General features: G+C 42.3%; 1 protein-coding gene across 1 annotated transcript in view; it reads right to left on the bottom strand.

Moving 5' to 3' along the window:
* The window catches only part of PDK3 (pyruvate dehydrogenase kinase 3), a 1,374,724-nt gene that overhangs the window by 825,495 nt on the left and 522,263 nt on the right, over window positions 1-26,966 (bottom strand). The window contains exon 4 of the mRNA XM_078657800.1: window positions 14,961-15,145. Coding sequence (XP_078513926.1) covers window positions 14,961-15,145 — 185 coding nt within the window. The remainder of the gene's footprint in view (window positions 1-14,960; window positions 15,146-26,966) is intronic.

Below are 26,966 nucleotides of genomic sequence, written 5' to 3'. Positions count from 1 at the left end.
TGCCCAAATTCAGGGAAGGGTTCAGCCATATATCCAACAACTGCTCCCGCCACTGGATGGTGCTTGGGGTAGAGACGGCTGCCCACCAAATCCAGCTACTGACCAGTGAAATCAAGTCGCTCAGAGCCGAAATCGCAGCAGATGCTAACCTGGCAGGCGCCAAAGAAACCCTCAATAATCTGGAAGCTACCTTAAAAGACTTCGACCTCACTACACAGAATAAGAAATTAGAGAAACTTGCTAGAGATATCAGACTCTATGATAAAAAGAAAACCTACCCATATCTCCAAGACGATTATTACAAGCAAGACCAACAGGGCAGATTCACCAACAGGGGCAGAGGAAACTTTCGTGGTAGAAGAAACTACACTACCTTCTCCGATTCCTCCTATAGCTCCGAAGGTGAGCAGGAATTTGCCAGCCCAAGTCGCCCATACAACTATCCGGATTACAGCTACAATCTGCCACAATACGCTCCTTTTTTAGGACCGCGCCCTACACGATGGCGCCCCCCGAGAGGGAGAGGGAACTATTTCAACAGAGGCCAAACACGTGGGCAGAACCAGAACAACACCAACTGGGACACCGGACGGGGCCAAGCACCCAAACAGGTTCACTTCCAAGAGGAACAACACGGGGAACGAACCACCCGGAACAAGACCTACCGGTGGTAAGGGATTCTACCACCACCAACCCTATTGTCAATATCTCGCAGTGTACCCTTAATGAAGATGAAATACGTGCATTGAGTAAAGGGCTATCGTATGTACCCACCAGCAAACCAGACCCTTTCACAGTACGGACGGAACTTTTCAAATTCTTCAGAAAAGTCAGGCTCAAATATTTTTTCAGAAATACTGGACCCTATAGAAACCCCTCACTTACGGGGCTTAGGATCCCTTCCACCTTTGTGCCCCCTTCATGTACAATGACCAGCAAAATCCTAGCTTATGAAGCGGTTGTATGGCGAGATGTCAACTCTACTCTGCTCAATCACACATATACTAAATACAACACTAGCAAAATTGAAAAAAACGCCCTTCAATCATTGGCGAATAACACCGAGGTTGTGATTAAACCTGCCGATAAGGGCGGAGCAATCGTCATCCAAGACATCAAGAAATATGAGTCTGAAATCCAACGTCAATTAACAGATGGCATCAGCTACAAGAAACTGCGGTCAGACCCCACTCAAACAATAGCACGTGAGATTTTGGAAATAACCAAACTAGGACTTGACCAGGGTTTTCTCTCCAAAACTGAGTATGAATTTCTTAATCAACAGCACCCTCGTCTGGCAACCATTTATACTCTGCCTAAAATACATAAGGATATGACAGACCCACCTGGACGTCCGATTGTTTCTGGGTGTGGCTCTATCCTAGAACCACTCGGACGTTACATTGACTTTTTCCTAAAACCTTTGGCAGAGTCAACACAAACATACTTGAGGGACACTTTACAAACCATCAACCTGGTTGAAAACTCACCTTTTGATCCGTCAACTCAACTGTTGGCCACCTGTGATGTGGTGTCTCTGTACACCTCCATTCCACAAGAAGAAGCAATAGCAGTCATTACTAGATATTTAGACTCACGTCCGACGCCCATGCAAGTTCCAACGGAATTTATCATAGCATTATTGCGCATTGCGATGACTATGAACTTTTTCACATTCAAGAATGAATTCTTCTTACAAATCAAAGGCGTGGCGATGGGGGCTCCCTTCGCACCGGACGTAGCCATCCTGTATATGGCAGCCTTTGAAGATACTAACATACTGAATATTCTCAACCCGTTTCGAGACCATCTGAACGTGTGGGTTCGGTATATAGACGACATCCTAATAGTCTGGACCGGCGACCTGACCACATTCACTGAGTTTCACGCCTGGCTCAACCAACAATCACCCCATTTACAATTCACTGTCAAATCTGACAATCTAAATATTGACTTTCTTGACATTACCATCTACCACCAACAGGGTCTACTTCTAACAACTCTTTATCGTAAACCATCTGAGAGGAACTCCTTACTTCAATACAGCAGCCATCACCCCCGCGCACTGAGGGATAATTTGCCTTTTGGACAGTTCCTGCGCATCCGCAGGAACTGTTCAACTAAGGAACACTATTTCCAACAATCAGAAGAACTATCTGACCGCCTGAAGATGCGTGGCTATCCCAAACGATTGGTGACCAAGGCTCGCAAGAGAGCCTGGTTCTACCCAAGAGAAGAACTTCTGAAAGGCAAAGACTCTATTACCAGCCCGATGGACCGCATTGTATGCGTCACCACGTTTACTACGAAAAGCAACCAAATCAAGAAAATTGTGAATCATCATTGGCAACTGGTTGCAGATGATATTGGCCAACCCACTAACCCTCTCCATGCATTCAAAAAATCCAAAAGTGTTAGAGACTATGTGATACGTTCCCTCCTACCCACCAAGCCGGAACCCACTGTAAGAACACTCTGGAATCTCCAACCAGTGACAGGACACTTTAAATGCGGCCACTGCAAAGCCTGCGACAGCACGACGCAAACCAAGGAGTTTCAATACAAACAGAAGAAGATCCAACTCAAAACTCTTACAAACTGTAACACCGCTACGGTGATATATGCCATTGTGTGCCCATGCAACATGATCTATATAGGCCAAACCCAACAGAAGATCAAACAGCGTATCTTACAACACATGAGCAGAATAAGATGCGATGTGGCGGGGGCCCCGCTAGTAGACCACTTCAGATCAGCTGCGCATTCACCTGAAAGTCTAAAATGGATTGTAATTGAAAAAGCCACCCTAGGCCCCAGGGGTGGTAATATTGCAACTATATTAAACATCAGGGAACTGAAATGGATGTTCTTTTTTAATTCCATCCAGTCAGGTTTAAACGAACATGATAGCTCCTTCTCTCAACTTGCAACGCTACCCTGAATACCATTGACTTTATCTTCTGAACCGTAACACCAATTAATTATTCATCTAGTCCCCTCGGGACTGATACTGCTTTACCATCGTGTGAGAGGTACGCATTGGCAACAATTTTTTGTGTTTACCTAGTATTTACCTTTCACCGGTGCTATACATTGTAGTTAATTAATACGTTGATACATGCATGTTTGTCGATTATCCACTGTGAATAACATCGTGTTTCTAATGTAATTTTATTTGTGATGTACCCCTTGAGATGATTTGTACAGTCACTGCCTTAACCATCATGTGATAGGTTCGCAGTACTACCACACTGACTGGATATATACACCACGTATACATTGTCTAATCCTTGACGACTCCTCGGGTGTCTAGGGGCCCAGAGTTCTCACCTCTGCTTGTCAATATTCGGTTTGCCACCCACTATGAACCTGACCCCTCATTATGGACTTATGACCCCGTTTTCCAATTCCCTTTAATTTTTCCTTCTAACTGACTCATCCGGCTGTTTTTCAGTCTTGCCAATCAATCGATCATTTCTCCCGTAGGCGTCACTATGACTACCAGTGACGCCTCTAGTCTTTCTTCAATGGCTACTAACACGTGACCTCCTCCTGTTGCTATGTCAACGATGACAACAGGAAGACCGGCGTTCTCCTCGAGGCAGCCGAGAGAGACGCTTCATTACCGCTGAACCAACATACCGGTAAGCCTTCCTGCTCCCCAAATCGGCTCGCGTTACTTGATGTAACTTTCAATCCAGACGAAGTATCGGATTGACACCATCTCCTCCTGTCCCTCCCATTAGGAATCTGATTTAGTCGGACGGCTTCTTCTTTTACCTGATGCGCCGGGGACAGAGCACACACTTCACGCTAGTCGGTGAGTTGTACCGATTACTGCTTTTGAACAGTTCCATTGATACTGTTACCCGGGACATATCGACCTAACTATTGTTCCCTTTGATCAGATACGCTGAGTGGCTCCCCCTACCACCCGGTTGCCAGCGATTGGATCACTTCGCCATACCCCATTGGGATATTGGGCTTTAATTCCCAAGTAAGTCGTTGATATTTTTCGCTTAGCCTTTCAGGTACATGTATAAATCAACCACCATCCTGATTGGCCCTATTTTGATTTTGTTTTTGTAGGATTGACTATCCACTATTAAATTCTTCATAATTATCAATGACGAGCACTGACCTAACCAGGTATGTGTTATGTGACATTGTGAATATCCTACTATGCATTGCGATTTAGCCAATTCTAATTTAGATATACTTACTTTATTTATTTATTTAAATTCAGGTTGTCTGCCCCACCCCTGTTCTCGTCCTGATGAAGACCCACTAGCAAGGACTTTTAAATCATTCCTGCGCCTCCTGGGTCGAAACGTCGACTTCCTCACCCTGAAACACAGCCTCCTCCAACCCATAATTTATGCTCAGTATGGACATTGGGGCATGTGTATTGTGAACTCTTTTGTTGATTTGTGGTTCTACTAATGTCTGTTTGACATTGAATTGATACAATTGTTTGAATTATACGTGGTTTTTTACTATCACTATCCCTTTCACACTATCCTCACACTTGCACGTTCCCTCCTCACCCAACAGGGGCACCAATACAACTGTAATTTGTGCAATTGCTTTGCCTTTTCCCTATAATGTGAATTAAACATTATAGATGTATTTACGTTTCAATTGTGTTATGTAATTTTGCTTAGACGTTTACTTTACTGGGACCCCTTCTCTTTAATGCCAGATACCCAGGTCCCAGTGACTCTTTTGGGTTAACCCTTTTTTGTACAGTTGCCAACTTGAGCAGCGCATTTGATTTAGTAAACCACACTAAGATGCGGTAGTCATTGACGAAGATGGGGGCCCCTACTGAGATCGGGACTTTCCTGTCACAGTTATATGCACAGCTAACTACACAGGTATGTTATGGGCTAAGGGGACAAGTTACACCACATTTCACAGTAACACAAGGGATCTGTAAAGGCTGCCTCCTTTCCCCACTTTTCATCTCGTTCTACATTATTGGGGTGGACGAATCCCTGCAAAAGACGGAGGCGGATGCCCCTAAAGGTGGTTAACTCCCAACCCCGGTCCTCCTGTACGCAGGTGATGCCATATTGATCTCTAGATTTGCCAATGGCCTTCAGCTTTTTATCACCTGCTTCAACTTGTATATGGAGGACAGGGCCATAAAAATCAATCTAAAGAAAACATTAACCATGACATGTGGGAATGGGCGGCCTAAAAAGATAATTTGCCACATTACTGAAGACGCACTTGCCGAAACAGAAAGTTTTACTTACTTAGGTGTTCACTTCTCTAGTAATAGACAATGGGGGACACATATGAAAGCAGCCAAACTGAAATTCATAAGATCCTCAGAAGACCTCTTTAGATTTGCAGCCAAAATTCGGAACACGCCCATTAGAAAGCTCTTGACCCTATATAAAAGTAAATGTATACTCAGTATTGACTATGGAGCATCTTTGTGGGGTTCAACAAGGTGCCCCCTCTTACAGACACAGAGATTCTCTTCTCATGTAGATTACTGGCACTGCCCTGTTCAAACTCTCTTACATAGGTCACAATAAATTGGCGGTCCCTTATTTAGAGGATGCACTGCAGATAAGCTGCATCACCCTCTGGCATAGTATATAGAGCAACGGTGGCACTAAATTCACCAGCGAGGTGATAGCAGACTACCTAACCTTGGAGAAAAGAGCAAGAATTACATGGCTGGCCTATGTGGATAGTCTTTTAAAGAAAGTGGACGGGAACATGAGTATTAAGGACCCTGCTAGCGTGTTACAATACAGTAAGAAAGATCTAAAAGCGATCCTCATGAGGAAAAGGATGGCCGATAGGGAACCTAGAGAGTGCTTTAAATATGCAGTGTCAACGTATTTCCCAGACCCCGGGCAACAAAGTATCCAGAGTTATCTTATTCTAGTATTGAACACCCAACATATATTTTATCTTACTACATTGCGAATTGGCACTTTGCACTTTATCCCCTTCCACGCTCATGACGAGCTGGGCTCGTCATGCAGTAGCCTCCTCGCACGCTCATGACGAGCCCAGCTCGTCATAAACCAATGAGGATCACGAAATCCCAGCACAGCAGGGGAATTCCCATAGCATCCAAGAGGTTAAAGTTACTTTTCCCACAATGGGATTTTGCTCCCAAAAGCTACCCAAATGCCCATGTGATGGCAAGTCGATCCAGTCCACATTGCATTTTATTCTTTTTTGTAATTTTTACAGGGGTTAGAGGAAACAAATATTGCACCAATGGTATTACAGGAAAGATTGATTTATTATAAAAATGCTTTTAACTACATTCGTAATCTTGATAATGTGGTTTTATGTCAGAGTATTTGTTTACATCTGGCAACCCATCTACAGATGAAACCAGCTTTCAAACCTGGGTGCTTTAACATATGAAGTAGAATAATGAGGATATCAGATTTTTAAACAATCTATTGACACATTACTACAGATGTTTACTAATGCCCATTTTGATTATTTTCAATGTTTAATTGAAGATTCAAAGTGTGTTGAAGACAAGTAATGAGGATTTATTTCAGGTTTGCATCACCAGAGCAGGGTTCTTTTGACGGATGGGCATAACACATGTTAAATAACCTCCACCTATTTGATATTACATGACAATGACTTTTCTTCTGCTGGCTTCTGACTATTACTTTTAGATTTCGGCTTGTTCATCTAAACTGCGAATTTTTTGTGACTAATATGTATGAATTTTATGTTTCTATTTTAAATCTGTGAATGTTCTGTGACTCGCTCGAAAGAATTGTGTCTGTGTGTCTGTTTTATGGATATTTTTATCCGAATAAAGATTTGTTTGACTTTTAGTATGCTTTAAGGCTTCCAAAAAATCCCCAACAATATAATATGGAAAGGAAAAGCTCAAAACAAGCAATGATGCATATTGGTCAGCTAAGAACAGGGTCACTAACTTGGTAAAATCATTTCAGCAAGTACACATAGTGTTGCAAGAATGAAGCATAGAAGCAAGGGTGTTTTATTGATTTTACTCCCATAAATAGAGCAATCAATGTTTATACTTGATAGGTAAGAGACAAAACTGTTCTCTGGTACAAGGTGGGTGAGAAGCTAGATATGTTCTCTTTTCTATCTTCGAGAAATGGACCCAGAGTTTTTGCCTAAAATGAACGTAAGGAGTTTTGGCAAATGGAAAATGTGAGGAAGTTCCTAAGGGTGAAGTGAAAAAATGAATGGAGTAATTCAGCGCTGAATTTGATTTGCAGGAAACAAACTATTTTGCTACTTCATGTCAGATCATCGTTACGTTTTGCATTAATCCATTAAGATAGAAACTGTGTAACCTCTAAAGACTATCTGAGATGTAGATACACATTTGTATCTTTTCCCTTCTAGAGAAGGAACTGGACAATTTTATTAAACTGCATTTTTCTGTAAAACCCAAGGACTCACCATATTGGCTGCTTCATGCTTGAGCACACTGTCAGTCAAATGAGAATGAAAATGTAAATGGCTGTTGAATCTGAGATTGCTTTTCAGTCAGGTTTGATAGTTTTGTTTGTGGGAAGAATGAGAGGGCATACTATCTCCTGAGACAGAAAGGAAATAAACTGTCTCTGCAGACATTTCTTTAATGCACTCACAGCGTGCAACTCGCTGACCCCCACTGAAACAACTAGCAAGGAGATAGACCACTGCAATAAGTGTGGTTTGGCCAAGGCGTAGCCTTTTTATTCTCACAGACACAAACTCATTGTGAAATGATAACCATAGTTACGCAGACATTGTTATGAGAATACATGACATAAGATTAGCTTGATCATACATAATTGTTATGAGAATGCAGGACATAAGGCAGCAATAACAGCTCAGAAATTGTGCAAGCAATACAACAGTTATATCCACCTTGCCTTACAGCGGAACATTTCAGAACAATGCAAAGTGCCAGCAGGCCCTTTTATTTAGCTATCGCTCACGCCCTCAACCAAGGGCACACCTTATTAGGAACTTCCCCTCAATCTCGTTCTTCCAGGGGTGGGTGGGTGATTGTGCAAATGCAGTACCATGGATCCCGGTGCGCAGTGAAGGGAAATAGAGGTCGATCTCTCGCCTTGCGAGGCCTTATATGCTGCAACCGTTGGGCACCACCCGGTGACGTCATGCACGACCCTCCACTGTGGTGAAACTAATGAAGGATTTTCCACCTTGGCTCCTGCCCGTGGATCAACTAATGGCGCCCTTCTGCTATATGCCGTGGGCGCCTTAATAATTTAAAGAGCTGTGTTTTGTTTTTTTGACAGCCAATGTCTGCTCAAAAGTTGTTTTGAAATATGTTTTGTTTTATTAATGGTTGAGCCCTGAAGAGGTTCTGGTGTTGGCATTTTCTAGAGTCACAATTCCCTTATCTCAAGGTGTTGTTTCCGTAGTTACATCAAGAGTTCTAAGACCTGCAGCACAGTGAGAAGGGCTACGGTTTGCCATTCCCCCACATGTGATGAGCAGCATGTAACAGTATTCAAGAAGGACTTTTTTTTTAAGTAAAGGAACACTTTTTTTTATATAACTATCACTTTTATTGGCATCAGCTTATACAAATAGGCAATCCATGTGACCAACATTGTATAAGATGACCAGGCAAAGAAAGAATTACACCATTACAGTGCTGTTACATCAGTATACACACACATGTATATATAACATGATGGATGTACATATATTTTGGATGGCGTCATAGTTTTAACGTTAACTTGAACAACAAAAGAACCCTCCAACCCACGCGTGGTGAAAGATGAACAATTGTAAACAGTAGCATCTAACCTCTTACAGAGGGGTTAACCCCATTTGTCAAATGGATAGAAAATCGGTGAGTCTCATGTCTGGAACTGGATATTTACACGTTGTTAAAGCAAGAAACAGGATCCATCACTTTTTATTTTTTTATTTTAAGTCTACAATATCCGAGACCGAGAGGAATGAGCAAATAAAGGTCCAACTAATTACAGTAAGGGAGAGGATTTGAGACAATAATAATGATGCAAACTAAGCCTAGTATATCATAGATTGATAAGGGACTGAGTGATTTCCTGATACCAAAAAGTGGAAATGCCATGGCACTGAGACACTGAGCATAGGTTCGGCTCTCGTTTGGAATGTTGGGACTCTCAGGAAAACAGGGTCTAGATTGTTATGAGAATGGGGTTATCGCACAGTTGTGTCTATTGTTCATTTGCAAGCTCTTTATTAAAAACAATTGAAACATTCGTATTAGTGGGAAAATAAATTATCCATGCACAAGCCCAGATCATAAAGGCTGCAGTAGAAGAAACAGCTCCTTTTACTATTCTGCAAGTATGTCCCCCAACAACGATTTGAATTATTACCTTTGCATTTTGTTTGCAGATTAGTGATGCAGAATTATCTGGATAAAGGTCTTGCAACAATAACAGCGGCGTGAATGCACCCTCATTAATAATTTCCAAGAGGTTATCTTGAACATCACCAGAGCTCTACTTATTGCAAAGAATGTTGAAAACACATAAAAGTAGGTCCAAAACACCTTCCAAATTAAGAAAGTGTCGAGGCATAGTTGTTAATCATAACGTCATAATTTGCGATGGAAAAGGAAGGTTTCAACTGCCTTTTAATTCACCAGATTAAGCACCATGGCTCTAAGCTATTCAAAATCGGACTTTTGTAAACTTCAAACAATTGCTGGGAGACTGGCCTAGTCTGGAAAGAAGAGCTAATATGGTAGCAGTCTTAGAGAAAAGAGGCATTTAATACCTAAAAGAGTCTAAGAAGTGCAAACATAGTTTGTCTTTACACAGCACCCTGATTAGTTAATCTTGAACCTAAGAAAAAAAGAATCCTCTTTAGATGGACTGGGTTGAACACGTCTTTTTCTTTGTGGAACAGAAGTCAATGATTTGTGAATCTAAGAGTTGCAGGGTGGATCATGCATGCATGCTTGTGGGTGTGCAAATATGGGTGAGTGGTTAGTAGAACAGTATTTCTGTTGTATTCTACTTATTGCATATTCCTATGTATGCCTTTACCCACTTAATGCCTTTCTAGTGGAATGTCTCTGCACTGTGATGCACCATGGAATGTTGGGTGCCGGTTGAAGAGAAGCCTCAGTTATGATGGGGCTGAGCTGCCTGCTGGCTGCTCCTGGTAGGGCTTATTTCAGGCTACTTAACATCTTACAATAAATCTACCTGAAATACCTCAACCAGTCTGGAGTCAATTACTAAATTTTGATGGCGACGATTTGATCTTACCTACATGCTCAACTCAAGAAGTGAAGCTTTCAGAAGGCAACATAATCAAAACTTTCATCAATTTTAATCTTCAAGCAAAGAATCTGGCACCAAGCCCCACCAGTGACCTCCCACCGGTCGCCCTCAACGCTACAGTGCCTGTTCCAGTTTCTTCAGTGAGGGTAAGCCTGCCAGTATGCCTCTTGTGTGATCAGTTTGCCACCTACATACCTACACACTTTGCCAGTTGGTCCTACAGTGTGTGTAAAAGACTATCCCTTCAACGTCTTTCAACACATGCAGCACCTCAAGAGTCTCATAATCTTCTCATGCCGTTACAATTTTCTGCACCTCAAGTCTTTGCCAGCGTCTCATATCTAGTTTGTGTGCCTCCACAGCGTCCCTATTAACATGGAACAAGGAGTTACACTGCTGTCTATGCTGAAGTGCCATCTTTTACTGTTCAAGTCTCTACATTGTTCAAGTTTCTGCCAGTTACTGTTGTGTCAACAGTGTTTCTACGTCTGTTTCTTATGCAGCTACAGCGTCTATGTTTCTGACAGCACCAACCTGTTCCTGCTGTATTTACAGAGCTACATCTGCCTGTGTGGTTCCCTCACCCGAGGTATTTAGAGACTGCCTGAATTTTTGTGTTTCACCACAGAGGTTTACAACATCGATCTGCTGTCAATTTGTGTCTGGTTTCATGTGAGAGGCGAACGCAGTTCGGAATAGATACCCTCATGTTTGCGCAACCTTTGCACATCACATTTTTGTGTCATAAGATTGGTTTTTTTTTTGCTTTTGTTGCTACTTTGGCTGTGTATTCAGGTTGCGCATTTAACCAGTTCTACCGCTTCCGTTTGAAAATCGCAAGAGTTCTACTGCTGCCATTTAAAAATCGCACGAGCATAAGCGCATGTGCACACTCATGTTCTTCCTGAGGATTCTTTGCTGATGGCTCTCCTCCATGATCTCGGAACCTTCGGCACTGCTGCCTGACTTCTATTCTCTGTTGGTGCGTATGCGCACTGTTAGCCACCCGGGACAAATGTCTCTGAACGTGCCTCCATTATGGAATTGGCGGAACAGAGAGTCAAGCTTTCCATCAGTGCTCCGAGACCGTTTATTTCCTGACTTGATCTGCGCCTCTGCCAACCATTGTTAAGACAATAAAGTTTTCTACTGCATTCATAGTAGGATTGTTTTCGTCATGATGTGTATTCCAGGCACAGAAATGTTTTTATTTTCTTCTGCACAGGTGAGACAACGATTTTTTTTGTGTGAAGCATGACATTGTGTGTCATCAATGTCTCATTTTTTTTAACCCCTTCACTGCGGCGGCTATTCCGCCGCAGTGTTAAGGGGGCGGGGCGGAAGAGCGGCGGGCGCATGCTGGTGACGGAACCGCTCCGTCACCAGCGTCGGTTGCGCTGTGTTCATGACGGAGCGGTTCTGTCACGGCCCCGCCCGCTCAATAGAACGCTCAGCGCAGGCGCGGAATTCGCGCCACGCATGAGCGCCGAGCGGGCCGTAACGGAACCGCTCCATCATCAGCACAGCGCGACCGTGGCTGATGACGGAGCGGTTCCGTCATCAGCAGGGGAGGGGTTAAGGGGTGGCATTGGAAGTGACATTTCTTTCTGGAAACAACAACGCACTATCACGATCTTGTCAAGATGAAGATGGGTTACAGTTCGGTGCTGTAAAGTATTTGGATATTAAAGCCACATTTCTTTTGTCACACTTTACGTGTATCATCTCCAGTAACTCATTTTTTTTGTGGTGGCATTGGAAGTGTCATTTTCTTTTCGTGAATGTAGCATATTTTTTGTTGTCATGAATTTCAATTTTCATTGCTATGCTGCCACCTAGTGACTACTTGGGAAAAGTGAATGTAATTTATTTCTACTGCTTGTTTGTGTTATGCTTCTTTTTCAATGCTGGGAAATCTGTATCTGCAAGGTCCATTTTCAATAAGTCCCTGTTAAGTATTTTATTCTATTTTACGAAGCACAATGTCTTTTGACCTCCTTGAGGTGTTTGTTGGGTTTCTCCCATTCTCAAGTGCACATATTTTGACTTCCTGTAGTAGGCCAACATGTTGCATTTACATTTTACGGTGTATGAGGTTTTTACCTTCACACGGTGCGCATTTTTGTGCTCATTTTCTATTTGTGCAACATTACTCAATTTCAATTTATGCAGTATTGCCTGGCAAGGATTGCAAAATTAAATTTTTCAATTATCTCTTTATGTTCATTATCAAAGTACATGCATATGTACAATTTTCTCAAGCATGCGTGCAGTATTCCTTTGTAGGAGATGCGTATCAATTTGTACTCTTGTTGGGATTACATTGTGTTGTACTTGTTACTGTACTCACGTTATCAAATGGTCACTATCAAAAGTTCAATTTCTCAATTTTTCGAAGTTTTTTTCAATCTGTGACTTTCATGAGGTTTTAAAATTTTGCTACTGCTTTTCATCAATTTCTATGTTTTCAATGTTTGACCTTTTAGGTTTCCGATATGGGGGTTCATCCCTCTCACTTTTTCAATTTTTTTTTCTCTGTATAACCTTCACTATTTTGTGAGGTTACACTTCTAAATTTTTCAATGTGTGACCTTTTATGAGGTCATGTCTATAAGAGTTTTACACTCTCAATTACTCAGTACATTCTTGCTGAATTGTATTGCTCGATATTCAAAGTGTCTACATTATATTTTTGATTGCTATGTATACATGGTAGTATGAAAGATCTCTTTTTGTCCTTTCCTCTACTTTTCTGTTTACTATTTCTATTTATTCTATACCTGTCTCCTTTCATACTTTTCCCCCTAAGGGGTGTGTCTGGAGTAGTTTTTGGATTAATCTTTCTATTCTCTTTTTCGTTGTCTATGGAGAAGGGAAGAAGACCTATTTATGTGTTTGTACCTTTCTGTATTACTCTTCTAGTCTTACTGCTTTACTTTATGTATTCTTCATTGTAGGTATTTTCAGAAAAGGAATGTGTCTGATCTTTTTTCGTTCTTTCCTTTTCTGTATTTGCTACGCCTCATGCTGTGCAGTGCCTTCTGTCACATCTGTCTGGCCAGTGGATGGGACAGCGGGTATTGATCGGTACGCTTTCTTCTTCTTTTAGTTTCTACGCTCCTCTGTTCATTGTTTTGTTGTGGAAGAAAAGGAGGCATGTTGTATTCTACTTATTGCATATTCCTATGTATGCCTTTACCCACTTAATGCCTTTCTAGTGGAATGTCTCTGCACTGTGATGCACCCTGGAATGTTAGGTGCTGGTTGAAGAGAAGCCTCAGTTATGATGGGGCTGAGCTGCCTGCTGGCTGCTCCTGGTGGGGCTTATTCCAGGCTACTTAACATCTTACAATAAATCTACATGAAATACCTCAACCAGTCTGGAGTCAATTATTACAATTTGTGAATGGTGTAAGTGGTTACAAGCATAACTGTTGAGCTGACAGTGAGGCTGTGATCCAGAACTTATAGAACAATACATTTTCAGTTTCTTTCTGAATGTAAGGAGCCAGTGGAGCAGTCTGAGGTATAATGTAGAAGGTTTCGCGTGAAAGATACTGTCTCAGATAACGAGTGTTCATTTCTCTTGAATGCAGGTGTTTCAGTCTAACAATGTATAGAATTTTTGATCATCTTGCCTTCAGACATTTTCAACTTGTCTATGAATTATTTGGGAGATTTTTTAATAATAACTTCTGGGGTGATATAGACCATTTTAAAAGTGGTGCTGGCTTTGAAGTTGAGATAAAGTAGTACGCTGACAACTACTGGAACAATGTAATATTTGTGTAGGTCAGAGACTAACAAAGTGGTTGCAGTAGGACAGCTTTGAAGGTGGCTAATGTGGTTACTTGGGGGTCAGTTAATTTGGCATTTCCTGAATCCAGCGATGATAAGATCATAGTATGCTAAACTGATCGAAAACTCATGTGAGAACGAAAATGTTGATGTTTCTCAAGAGGTGAACTTGATGGGTGTATTTGGTCTTTTGGCTGGCTGTTGGGGCGATATACATTGAAGGGTTAGAAAAGTAAAGAGACAACACCAGGATTCCCAGTTTTGGAGTCGCAGTGACTGGTAATAGTTCATTTAATCAGGATTTAATTGGTAGATGGCAGTTTTTGGAGAAAAAGGCAGGGAATTCTGTTTTTGGCCATTCTATTTTATGACAAGATCCACAAGCTAAGATTTGAATTTAAATAAAGTCCCAACTCTGTGTACATCGTAGGGCTCCCGTATGCAGAGTTAGGTGCCTATAACATATGACTGGAAGAAGAGACCTTTTGTTGGCGGTGAAACACATGGGAAATAACAAAGAGACTGGAGAATCCCCTTCGTGTTCTGAAGCAGACCGGTGGTCAACGCCTGCATCCTGACAGCTACTGTTAGTCGAGAGATGTATAATACACATACATTAGGTGACAACCTGCTCCCATCTCCTTCCGCTCAGTAAACCAACTGAATTCTACAAAAAATGTTTTAAATCCCTCCATGTCCTCGGTAGCAGATCGAGGAACACCTCCTCCATGCTGAATGCTAGACCTTGATGTGTGAAATAAGAGATTCCATGTTAGGTGAAAATATTTCACATCTCCTCCTTTTTGCCACTAACTTTATTTATACCTTATAGGGAACCCTGACAAATAACAACCTCAAGGGATAAATAAAGAATGTACTTACTGTGCTGATTTATGAGCATCCGAAAGGAGATACGATTGGTGTAGAATCGATCCAGAAAATACTGGATGTTGCTGCTAACGAACGGATCAAAGCCATATTTTTCTTTATACTCAATCACGCCTTGTGCCATTGTAGGAACCACATCATTGTGTCTATTTCTGCTTCTTATTAGAACATCTAAAAAGCTGTGTGTAATGAAAAAAAGGAAGGGTTGGACGATCTGAAGCATAACTGTCACAATTCAAACGCTATTTTTCACATTCACAAAATGCAATCGTTTTTACCCAGCAATAACCATAAACTACAAGTACAGATTCTGGTGTTTTACCTCACTGTTGCTGGATAGTTGGCCCTCCGTCTGTTAAAGTGATACTACTCTACAGGTATTGAATGCCCAAGTGTGTAAAACAGATTTCACATGGCACGTCAATTACTGTCTTGCATATTTCTTTTTTTATATTGTGAAAGTCATACATTCTCTATATTGCAAGTATGATGGTATTTAAGCTTCCAAACGACTGTGGCAACGAAGACAATTTTAGGCTGGCACTAGATCGCTCCCTCTTCCAAAAAGTAAATTGAAGTACTCGATATCAGCCCATTAGTTTTGTTCTGTACGTCCAGTTAACAGTACTTAATTCCATCATAGAACACGTTTTGCAAAATGCAGTATGTGTAGAAGCAACGGAGTGAAAAAAAAGTTATACAAAAATAACATTTCACTAGTGGTACAGGTTAAGAAGGAAAACAGAACTGGGTCCCATAAAACCGTCTTCATGGGAGAGATTTATCCACAGAAATAAAGATACCATAGCTCCAGCAAGGAATCGCTGCGCACGTTTGCGACAGGCACTGCCCCAATGGGGTAGCCTGGGGAAAGGGCGCACATGGGAATTCTTTTCTATGCTATGGTATCCTGTCGGTGATCCAGCACACATTCCAAGAGTTCCCTTCGGCTGTCGCTGTTGCACACTCAATTCTCACTGCTGTCGCTTAACAGTGAGCAAGTTGTATAAGTCAAGACAAGCATTTGCAATGCATTAGGTCTCTCATTTGCGAGAGTTAAAGCTACTTGAATTGTAAATGACAATGCCTTTTATTTATCTGTTTTGATAAATAACACAAAATAAAAAAGGCATTGACTAGAGTAAGATTTAAGTGACAAGTCCATTTTCTGTACCTTTTTTAAAATATATATTGGCGCATTCTCACTCTCTTATATAGTCACAGGCACATCTTTGCTTGTTCAGAAGGAGGGTGGGCGCACACTGCCTCACATCCCAACACTCAGTTTGCCCCAATGCATCATATAAATGCAGTGCATGATAACACTTAATTCAGCGTCAGGCTTTAGTTTTTCACCCCTGTTGGTGCAGCCAGTGCTGTGTATCTCTAGAGACGTGTTTCAGAATAGTTGTCCTTCTTCATTAGAGAGCAACACGATACAATTGGCCACTTGGCCACAATTACTGATAATTTTATTCAGATCTGGAATGTGCTGACATTTACATGTGCATATATTCTTGTGGAGTTAGCCACATGGCTTTTCTCAATAACATTTGTCATATCTGTGTCTTAATAATATGTTTTGATCTAAATCGGTGCGCTACAATGGCGTGAATTGTGTACTGTAAATGGTTGTGTGGATTCAGCTAATATAACAGCATGCTGCCATTTTAGACCAATAATTTAATTTTATTTAGTCACATGCTATTGTCACTTTCCTTTGTTGACATTTATCTGAAATTTCCATGTAATCAGAATTTATTTTGTCAATAGTCTGTTTTCAATTTTCTCCTAACACCAGATGACTGGGTGTTTTTTTATGTATTTTTTCACTTTCTAAAAATCTTTCCTGGTTTGTGTTTTAAGCTGGTTGGGCACTATTGTAAAATTGGCTGTGACAAAGACCTCTTCAGGTCGAAACGAGTTGCCACAAATAAATCACTTCACACCTTGGATTTACTGTGTGTGGTCTTGCGCTTCCTTTCTCTGGGGGAGGTGTACCTGGTTTGAGATAGATATAAAAAAAAACTCTATAACCGAATACAGGTCTGAGACAAATGTAAGGTGAGCACTGATTTACCTGGGTGCCGTTACTTACCGTCTCGAATACACCACATACGTACACTCTATGATACTCAAGATATTTCCACCCTTAGTTTGTTGTAACACTCAGCTGTTACACCAAGGTGTCCCGCCAAGGCTACCTAGCGATACACCACAGTAATTAAATGAAGGAACAGTTCTTATAATACAGATCGGGGATATTGCCAGCCTTAAAGCACTGCCCTCCTTGGAGAAGAACGGAAGGTCAGGCATCTTGCAGGCTATGCGGAGAAGCCTCCTTGGACATCATTCAGCATTGTGCCTTTGCAAAGCCACTTTGGAGGATCGCTGGATTAGTCCTCTGCAAGAAACTAAATTCTAGAGGGTCAGATCATGTACAGAGGCGGCCTTAGCATGTTTTAATCCTACTGACTTAGAATGAACTGTGCGCTGGTAAACCTTCTCCGGCTGGTTGAGAACAGGGTCCAGGTCAAAGAACACAACAAAGCAGTCAAGGCTCATTGAGTATGGTGTCCTTTATGGGAATTTGGAGGAGAGGCACGTTGGAGCACTTTATATACCACTAAGGCACTTTAGCAAATAGACGCAATTGCTCTTTATACTTGATGTTCTCTAATAGAATGACACTGGCAGAAGGTACCAAAGCACTTTATACAGCTATAGAAATTCCTTAAACGTGGCCCCCCTTAAACATTATGACGTCACAATCCTTTGGCCAAATATTTATGAAAACGTTTGCTAACTTTATAAATAAATAAATAAAATAAACTGTCAAACAGTACAGCAGCACTTTATTCCCGGGACCTCTAATTGCATGTTTTTGCTCTGCACTTTTAGTTATGCTACAGACATTGTGACCCTTCACGGCCTCCTACTATTTCCCTAAGACAAATCATATGGCAACTTCGTGGATGAGGGCATAGGATACTTTGCACTTTATCATCTTAAACGTTCCAGTTTGCACAAGTTAAATAGCTACCCGTCATTTATCCTTTGGTCTTGTACCCAGGAAACTTGGTGAATGACTGGGAAGCCTTGTTACATAAACTGACTGCTTTACTTGGTTCCTACTTGCACAGGGCAAAGCTCGACACACATCCTGTTCATTGTGTTTTAATCTTGCATTTGATGACCCGGTTATAATCCTTTTAATGATTAGTTTAAAACATGGAAAATGACTGGTCACATGATGTTTTAATGTTTTGGATTTGATGTGTTTTACTGTATTGAAAGTTCTATACATTGCAAAGGTTTTAATTAACTACGCAAATAAATTTTAATTGTAAAAGTCTTTGCTACAGAGTAAACAAGCATTTGCAATGCAACGGTCTCGCCTTTGCAAAAGTTAGAGCTATTGGCATTGTAAATGACAACATTTTTATTTATGTGTTGGTTTTGAAAACAGATAAATAAATGGCATTGTCATTTACAATGCCAATAGCTTAATCTCTCACAAATGCAAAACCTATTGCATCTGCACCCACACACACACACAGAGCCACACACACACAGAGCCACACACACACACAGAGCCACACACACACAGACACAGAGCCACACACACACACACACACATACACACACACAGAGCCACACACACACACAGAGCCACACACACACACAGCCACACACACACAGAGCCACACACACACACAGAGCCACACACACACACAGACACAGAGCCACACACACACACACACACATACACACACACACACAGCCACACACACAGCCACACACACACAAACAGCCACACACACACAGAGCCACACACAATGCAACTTGAACTCACCTTCACGAGACAGCAGGCTTCGGCGCTGGGCCGCATCCGGGGCGCACAGAGCTCGCGCCTGTGGTGGCACCGCAGCACGGACGGCGATTCCGTGAAGGCCCAGAGCAGCTCACATCAGACACTGTATTGTATAATGCACAGCACCCCTGCATTCAGTGCGCAAACCTTAGAAAGGGTCACATCTCCAGCTACAATACTCTTGTGTTTTTTACACCACACCTCACAAACTTAAGATGCCATTAAATTATGATTATCGTGAAGGATGAACATCTGCAGCTACAGGATACTTCCATTTTTACAAGCACGAGGTGGCAATCCCGGAGTGCCCTAAATTATGCAAATCTTGAACGGAATATAATCTCTAGCTACAGGAGCCTTCTGTGTTTAAAACACATAATGTCAGTTTAGAGGACCCCAAAAATTAGGTTTTGTAAATTGTGTAAAGAGCCCAAAATTAGGATTCGCAAATTATTCAAAACATCAAAGGCGTAACATGTCCAGCTACGGGATTCTACTAGCTTAAAAACACAGGGCACAAGGTCAAATGCCGCATACCTTATGCAGATCGTCGAAAGTGTGACGTCTACATCTACGAGAGTCTTCTATTTTTAAAAACAAACATTAGGTGCCGGATACATTGTGCAAACTTTGAAAGAGTAACGTCTGCAGCTGCAAGATTAATACACCCCATTATGCCAAATCAGGAGTGCAGCATAAATTATGCATGGTTTTGAAAAAGAGTGATATCTATAGCTGCTGAATTCTTCTATGTTTAAAGAAAACACTTTGCACCCTTATTCTTTATAGGGTACCATTATTATGTGCCTTTGCTTCTATGGTTTGCAAATTACATGCACTTTCCTTCTCTCACTGGTGTTTACTCTTTGCATACTGTGATCACTGTGCCGTGGCCCGAGACGGCGGCCCCTGGTAAATGGATGCATGCTGGCTGGCGGGGTGGGCATTCTTTTCTCTGAAGCTTGTCACCTCCCATTCATCAGTACTTGTCATTGCGTTGCGAGTGAAACAGGGGCAGGGGGTGTACAAACATAAGGCAATGCAGAGAGAAACTCCAGTTCGGGGTGTCAACATGACAGTGAGGGAGGTGCTTTACTATTTGCTTATGCCTTGCGCTGGTGGCATCCATGTCTTTGCAGGGGGTCAGCGTTTATGATACTTTCAATCATTGCATCATATGAAATAAAAGGTTGCACACGAACTTGCGTGAAATTGTTATCAAACTGTGAAAGTGATGTGGGGCCATAGTCATGGTTGTAAACAGGACCTAACCACTGAAATATTTTCAGTGAATTAAAACGAACTCGAGTCTAGTTGCTGTGGTCTGAGCTCATTGTACCTTCACGAGCACTTACGTCCTAAAAGAGAAAGACCAGGGGTTGAAATATATGAAAGTGAATTAAATGTCTACCCTTTTAAGTAACACTTGGTTGTGTAAAGGTTCTTTTCGGGTGATGCCGCAGTCTTCCTCTGAGGGTCTAGAGGCATGTACTCCTCAACGGAGTGGGCAACCTTCCAGGCATGGTGACGTGCGCAGTGTGTAAAGAGACACTGACTGGTCAGGTATGCGGGGTCAGGGGTCACTCCATGTCCCAGCAGGAAACAGACAGCGTGATCATTTGATAGCCGCAGAGTAGGGAAGCATGAAGAACGGCCAATGCGCTCCAAAAGGCAGACATTTTTGTTTGTGTTAAATGCAGCTTGCAGCAAACTGGATAATAATCGCGGCACCCGCACATCACTTTTAAAATGTTATTAAGTAAAGCGCGGGTGCCGCTATTATACTAAAATGAAAGAAATAGATGTTTTGTCTATTTCTTTAATTTTAGTATAATCGCGGCACCCGCGCATTACTTGTAACATTATAAAAGTAAAGCGCGGGTGCCGCGATTATACTAAAATGAAAGAAATAGAAAAAAAAAATATTATTTCTTTCATTTTGGTATAACTGCGGCACACGTGTATTACTTTTAAAATGTTATTAAGTAAAGCGCGGGTGCCGCGATCATACTAAAATGAAAGAAATATATGTTTTTTCTATTTCTTTCATTTGGTATAATCGCGGCACCGGTGTTTTACTGGTAACATTTTAAAAGTAAAGCGCGGTGCCGCGATTATACTAAAACTAAAGAAATTTCTCTTTTAGCCCCGTCCTTTTTAGACGGGCTCAACATGATTTACTGATGCGGCAAAAGGTTAATTATCTTCTTTATGGGGTGAAACAGATGGCCCCATAAAGAAGATAAGAACCCTTTTACCACAGCAGTAAGTCAAGGAGCCCAGTCTGAAAAGGACTGGGCTAAAAGAGAAACGTCACTAGGACCTCTTCTCCAATGGCTGGTCACCGTTTAGGACGCTAGCCAATGGAGAAGAGGGGCGGGGCTTAACCTCGCTAGTGAAAGGTCCTCTATCTCATTAAGTTCCGCCAGCTCGACTGCGCATGTGTGCAGTCTTTCGCAGGCTGAGACCTAAAAACGAAGAGAGTGCAAGGGTCCAAATGAGATCCAGATTTAGTATAAATCAGAATAATTCCAGTGGTTCGATCAGAAATAGGAAATAGGATAGAAGTGTCATAAATGTTCATGCGGGGTGTTTTTTTTTCAAATGTCAGATTGGAGTAGGAAAATTTGCTTCAATTTTTTGATATTACACTCAAAAAAGGGGAACAGTATGTCACAAAGTATGTCACAAAGAGGGGAAGGGAAGAATTGAGGCAAATAGATGACTGGGATTGCACTTTCTTTTTTTTTAAATGGTGAACCTTCAGCCTTCAGAATATTTTGTAGCATCTATTTTCCTGGCAAAAAAATCAATGAGGGCTTTTTTCAATTTCATGTTGTAATGTTTTATTGCCATTTGATACGAAGCCATATCAACAAGGTTTTAATATAGCCTCTTGATTCTCTCAAGCTTCTTGCAGCTAAGCTAAGCCAAACCAATTTCAGGGGACTGGAGGTCTGAAACACTTCAATAACATCAGTCTGGGAGGACCTAGAGCACCCATAATAGATGTTGGCCCTCAATTATATATTTCTAATTTGTACTTTAAAAGCACAGTACCGCCAGCTCCTGTGCTGCTGCTCTTGTTCCTATTTAGCAAGGGAAAGTGGACATTCATATTTCCTCTAGCTTAGCTTTAGAAATGTTGGTCCGTGCTCACATTATGGCCCAGCTTTTATTTGGAGAGTTGTCATTAACTCTATTAATAGCCCCATCCCTCGCCCAGAGGAAGAAAGGTACCATGAAATGGTCAGACCAGGTCATTGGAACTGGTGCAGAAGTATTAGTGCTCATCTCTATCAATATGACAGTGGGAACGCTCAATGCAACCCTCGTTCTTGCCTGGCGGTGACACACCTGGATGAAGTACAACTCTGTTATATTACACAGGGACAAAACAGAAGACCTCATATTTGAATGTGAACCTTCCATCTCATCCTCTCTGTGGCTGCGGACCAAACTAATATCTACATTATTCACTATATCCTGTGTGAGAAATTCTGCTTTTATTTTTGATCATTCCATAAAATTGTCTCATAAAATCTCTAAACTTCCCTTAGCTTCTTTTTCTTACCTTCGGATCCTGTGAAAAATCATCTCTAGTCTCTTCTTCCTGGAAATATCTACAAAACAGTAGTTCAGGCTATTAGTTTGTTGAACCTGGATCACTGATGTTCCTCTATCTGGGTCTCCTAGATCATCTCATCCGCAGTTTGCATGTCGCTCAAAAGCACAGCTGTACATTTGATTTGAGTTCATCCTGCTTGTCATCATTGAAATCAATTCAAACATTATATCCCCACGCAGTCTTCTTGAGCATACTTTTTGCGGCTTAAAAGCTTTGTACTGGTGGTCAGAGGCACAACTAGAGTCAAATTTCGGGGGATTCAGAAAAAAATTCGGGGGGGGGCTGATTCTTCAAGCAAAAGGCAGAATGGAGCTGCAGGGGCTCTAAGAAGGGATGAAAAACATCAAAGTCTCGTTAACAGGCAAAAGGTCTTTTAAAGACCTGTGAAGTACTCGGGTGCGGCTGTGTGTGTGCCCACATAGCTGTCTCATACCGGGCTGACACACCTGACGGGGGGTGGACGGTTGTTGAAGCCCTTTGAGTCTAATGGGCGTTGCAAGCCTGCTGGTGGTCAATCTTTCCTGTATTACGGATTGAAGGATCTTCAATTAATGATCATCTTGTCTTTTGTAAGAAACTGAAAACCATTTTCTTCACTTTCTATTGGCTTGACTACTTTGTCTTTTCCCCTCAGCACCTGGATGACCACTCGAGATAATAGTAGTGTTCTAGAAATTAATTCTCTTTTATTCATTTCAAGTAACATAGTTTTCTACCTCTGAGTTCCAAGTGACACCAAATGCAACTCAAGCTCTGCTCTTGTTGTCTTATTTGTTATCACTTGGAACCCATCATGGAAACAATCCAGTTATTGGCAGCTACCATCTATAATTCAGAAAGTTATTTATAACAAGTACTTTTCTTCACACCACTTTAGGGTGATGTAAACTATAATTTGAGCAAGTGGTACTCTTTGGATCGTTTGTCGTTTAATTCCATTGTGCAGTTCAGGTGGTCCAAACAATGATATCGCTGTTTACAAGATCCTTAATTTTCTAAAACAATTTGGTTTTGCAATGCCATTTATTTGAACAACTTTGAGTGATGTACTCGAATTTGTAATACTCTTGCGGGACCTAGTGTTCTTTACGCAGTGGACGCGGTTATCAATAACAGTACCAATATGCAATATTTGGAGTACAGAATGTTCTTAGGTCCAGCACAAACTGTGGAGATGGGAAATGCCCTATGCATGGTGTACGGTCGTGTCCCTTGCACAGAGTGCCCGACTGTGTATTTCTGTTTTTTCGGTTTTTGGGTTTGGCCCTGGTTTCATGCTAATCTAAGTGTGAGCACAGAGACCTGTCCCTCGTCAGGACCAAGGTCCAAGACCTGTCCTGTGACTTGGTGGGGAGTACCAAATGCACCCTCATTTACAGGAAATGGAAAACTGTTCCTGTTATGGGTTTAGCACCTAGAAAGGTGGTGGCAGCATACCGTGTTTTGTGAATACATAGTTGTATCAGACCATTTTATCTGTGTCAGAGGAGTAGAGGCCTACAGCCCAATCATGTAAAGTTTTGCTGCTTTACGCTTAACGTCTAGCGCTAACACCCCAAGTGTACGTTTTGTGTGTTTGCTTGTAGCCTGTGTGGTGGATGCATGGTGTATGTGAGTGAACCAGAATAATAAATACCTGTAGTATCTAGTTTGAAAAACACTGACCTGACCTTTTGCACATGATGGAGGTGAGATTGTTTTCCCAGACAGTGGAAGTGTATTGTTGATATTCCTAAAGTTGGAGGTTGAAGACCCAGACACTGAAGTGAAGGAAAAGGAGGCAAGGATTCTTTAGCAATTCAATTAGGCCTTTTTGTAACCCATGGGCTGCTGATTAGCCATCCTGAAGCACTGATATTTGTAATTGGTAATGGTGACTGGTGGGACTGCAGACTGTATAAAGTGAGGTGGATTCTTTAGGTGAGGCCCAGCCTTTTGTCCAGTCTTGATCAATCTTTCAGTTTCGCTCAGGACAGTCAGGTGCAAGAAGATCACATCTCTTTGTACCCCTTTTGTGGGTGATCTGGGCTGGAGGGAACCCTGCGATGAGAAGCATCACTCTACTGTGATGACTGTGTCTTCAGAGCAGTCTGTAGGAGGCCCAATAAATGACAACCACCAAACCAATTCTGAAAGTGGATACTTCTGATTACTGTTATTGTATAAAAGTGGGACCCCCCCCCCTCCCTCAGCCCTACAATTGTTGTTCCAGTTGCAAGTTCCTAATGCTCAGGGACTGGAGTGCTCTGCAGAGTACAAAAACAATTCCAGCCAGATGTCGAGAGGTGAGGGGACATCACCAGAGTCTACACAATGCTGGAAGAGCTCTTTACCAGACCTGAAGTGCTGAGGAGTCAACCTAGCTGCTGAGAGAGGAAATTAGCCTACCAACCCTGCAGGAGAAGTTACTATCCAGGAGGAAAAAGTTGTAGGGTGACATTTGGAGTTGGTGGTGTCCAACCCTGCAGGAGGAGTTACTGTTCAGGAGGAACAAGGTGCAAGGTAACATATGGAACTGATGGGGTCAACCAGTAGAGGAGGCCCACAAACTGTGACCCAAAGATGACCAAAGTCCAGTCAGTGCTGGGATCCGAGGCGGCGTGGCCTGCGCTGCTGCTCAAGGCCCGGATACTTAAGCAGGAGTAGATTGCAATGATTCATCACCCTCACATTGTTGCAGCTGCCATGAAATGTGCTACAATGCAGATCTGTTGCTGTGTGAGGGGAAGGGGTTAGTAGGGTACACAGGGGAGTAGATCCTTTTTTGCAAAGTGGGTAGCTGTGGATTTTGGGACCCAGCTCAGCGGGTACCTGGGGAAACCTAGCAATTTTGCCAATTTTTGAAAACTAGACACCTGGGTGAATCCAGGGTGGATGACTTGTGTGGCTGTCACCAGGTTTCTTTTATTCAGAACCCCTTGCAAACCTCAAACATTTACCTCACATTTCGGTGATGGATAGTTGTGTAATCTGCAGGGAGCCACAAACTTCCTTCCAACCAGCGTTCCCCAAGGCTTCCGATAAAAATGGTACCTTACTTGTGTGGGTAGGCCAAGTGCCCACAACAGGGAACAGTCCAAAACGCAACATGGATACATCATATTACCACTTAAAACATAACCCTTTTTTTGCAAAGTGGGTAGCTGTGGGTTTTGGGCCCTAGCTCAGCCGGCATCTAGGCAAACCTGCACATTTTGAAAATTAGACAACCAGGGGAGTCCAGGAGTGCGTGACTTGTGTGGCTTTTACCAGGTAATTTTATCCATAAGCCTTTGCAAACGTCAAACTTTCGTAAGTAACACATATTTTCCTCAACTGGTTTGAACTAGACTATGCAAGAAGGACATCAAATGTGCCCTTCAAGCAGTCTCAGTGGCACTGGCAAGCACCCCCACACTGCCCCAATACGCTAAACCTTGTCTGGGAGGTGATCACACCTCCCTGTGAGAGGATATCTTTTGTTCTGCCTTCCCCTGCACGAGCTTGGCTCAGCAGCAGGAGGGCAGAAGCATGTCTCTGTTCGGCCCTAGCTTGCTGTCCGGTTCTAGGAGACTTGTACCGGGAGCACTGAGGGCCTCCCGGAGGAGCTTTACAGTCATAGAATCATACCTCCCACACCGCTAACAGTGTGGGGATATGATTTCAACAAGTGTGATACCAAACATGACAGGGTTCATTACAGCCTGTTTAGAGATGGTCATAGTGTCATGACGCACGGCCCCTCTATATGTTATATGGCTGATTCAATTATAACTTGGGAGAATGCACCACGTAGGTTATAGGGGTGCCTCACTCATGCAGGGGCATCCTCACACTTAGAACCGAGCACCCTGCCTTCAGGATTGAAAGGCCTGCCTTAGGGGTGACTTATAGGTTTTAAGTGCAGCAATCTCAAATATAGGGAAACCTATATCGGTCGTAAGTGCTTGTAAGTGGTGCTAACACCAGCTTACATAGGCTGCAATGGCAGGCCTGTAGTTACAGTTTGAGTGGTCTCCTATGGGTGGCATAATATATGCTTCAGCCCATGGGGGAACCCCTCGGGTACCTATGCCTTGGGTACCTCAATACCATATACTAGGGACTTATAAGGGTACACCCGTATCCAATCTGGGATGTGCCTAAGTACTTACCATAATCAATTAATGGGAGAAAGCACAGAGACTGGGGTCCTGATTAGTAGGATCCCAGTCAGACTAGTCAGAAACATTATAACACTAGGCAAAAAGTGGGGATAACCATGAAAGCAGATCCTACTTTCCTACACCACACCTTCAAGTGCCTCAGGAAAATCTTCAGATGTTTTACTCTGAAAACCCGGAGGTAATCTCTGCTCAACTCTCCAAGAGGCTCAAGGTCATCCAGAACTCAGCAGTCAGACTTGCACTCAACTTCCCACCCGCATCACATATTCACTCACCTCAAAGACCTCTACTGCCCCCACCCACAAATGTGCCCTTTTCAAACTACTCAAGCATACATACAAAGCACTGCTCAA

This window comes from Lissotriton helveticus, chromosome 8 (genome assembly GCF_964261635.1).
Source record: "Lissotriton helveticus chromosome 8, aLisHel1.1, whole genome shotgun sequence".
Lineage (NCBI taxonomy): Eukaryota > Metazoa > Chordata > Amphibia > Caudata > Salamandridae > Lissotriton > Lissotriton helveticus.
The sequence above is the reverse complement of the archived record's forward strand: the minus strand, read 5'-3'. Positions and strand labels throughout refer to the sequence as shown.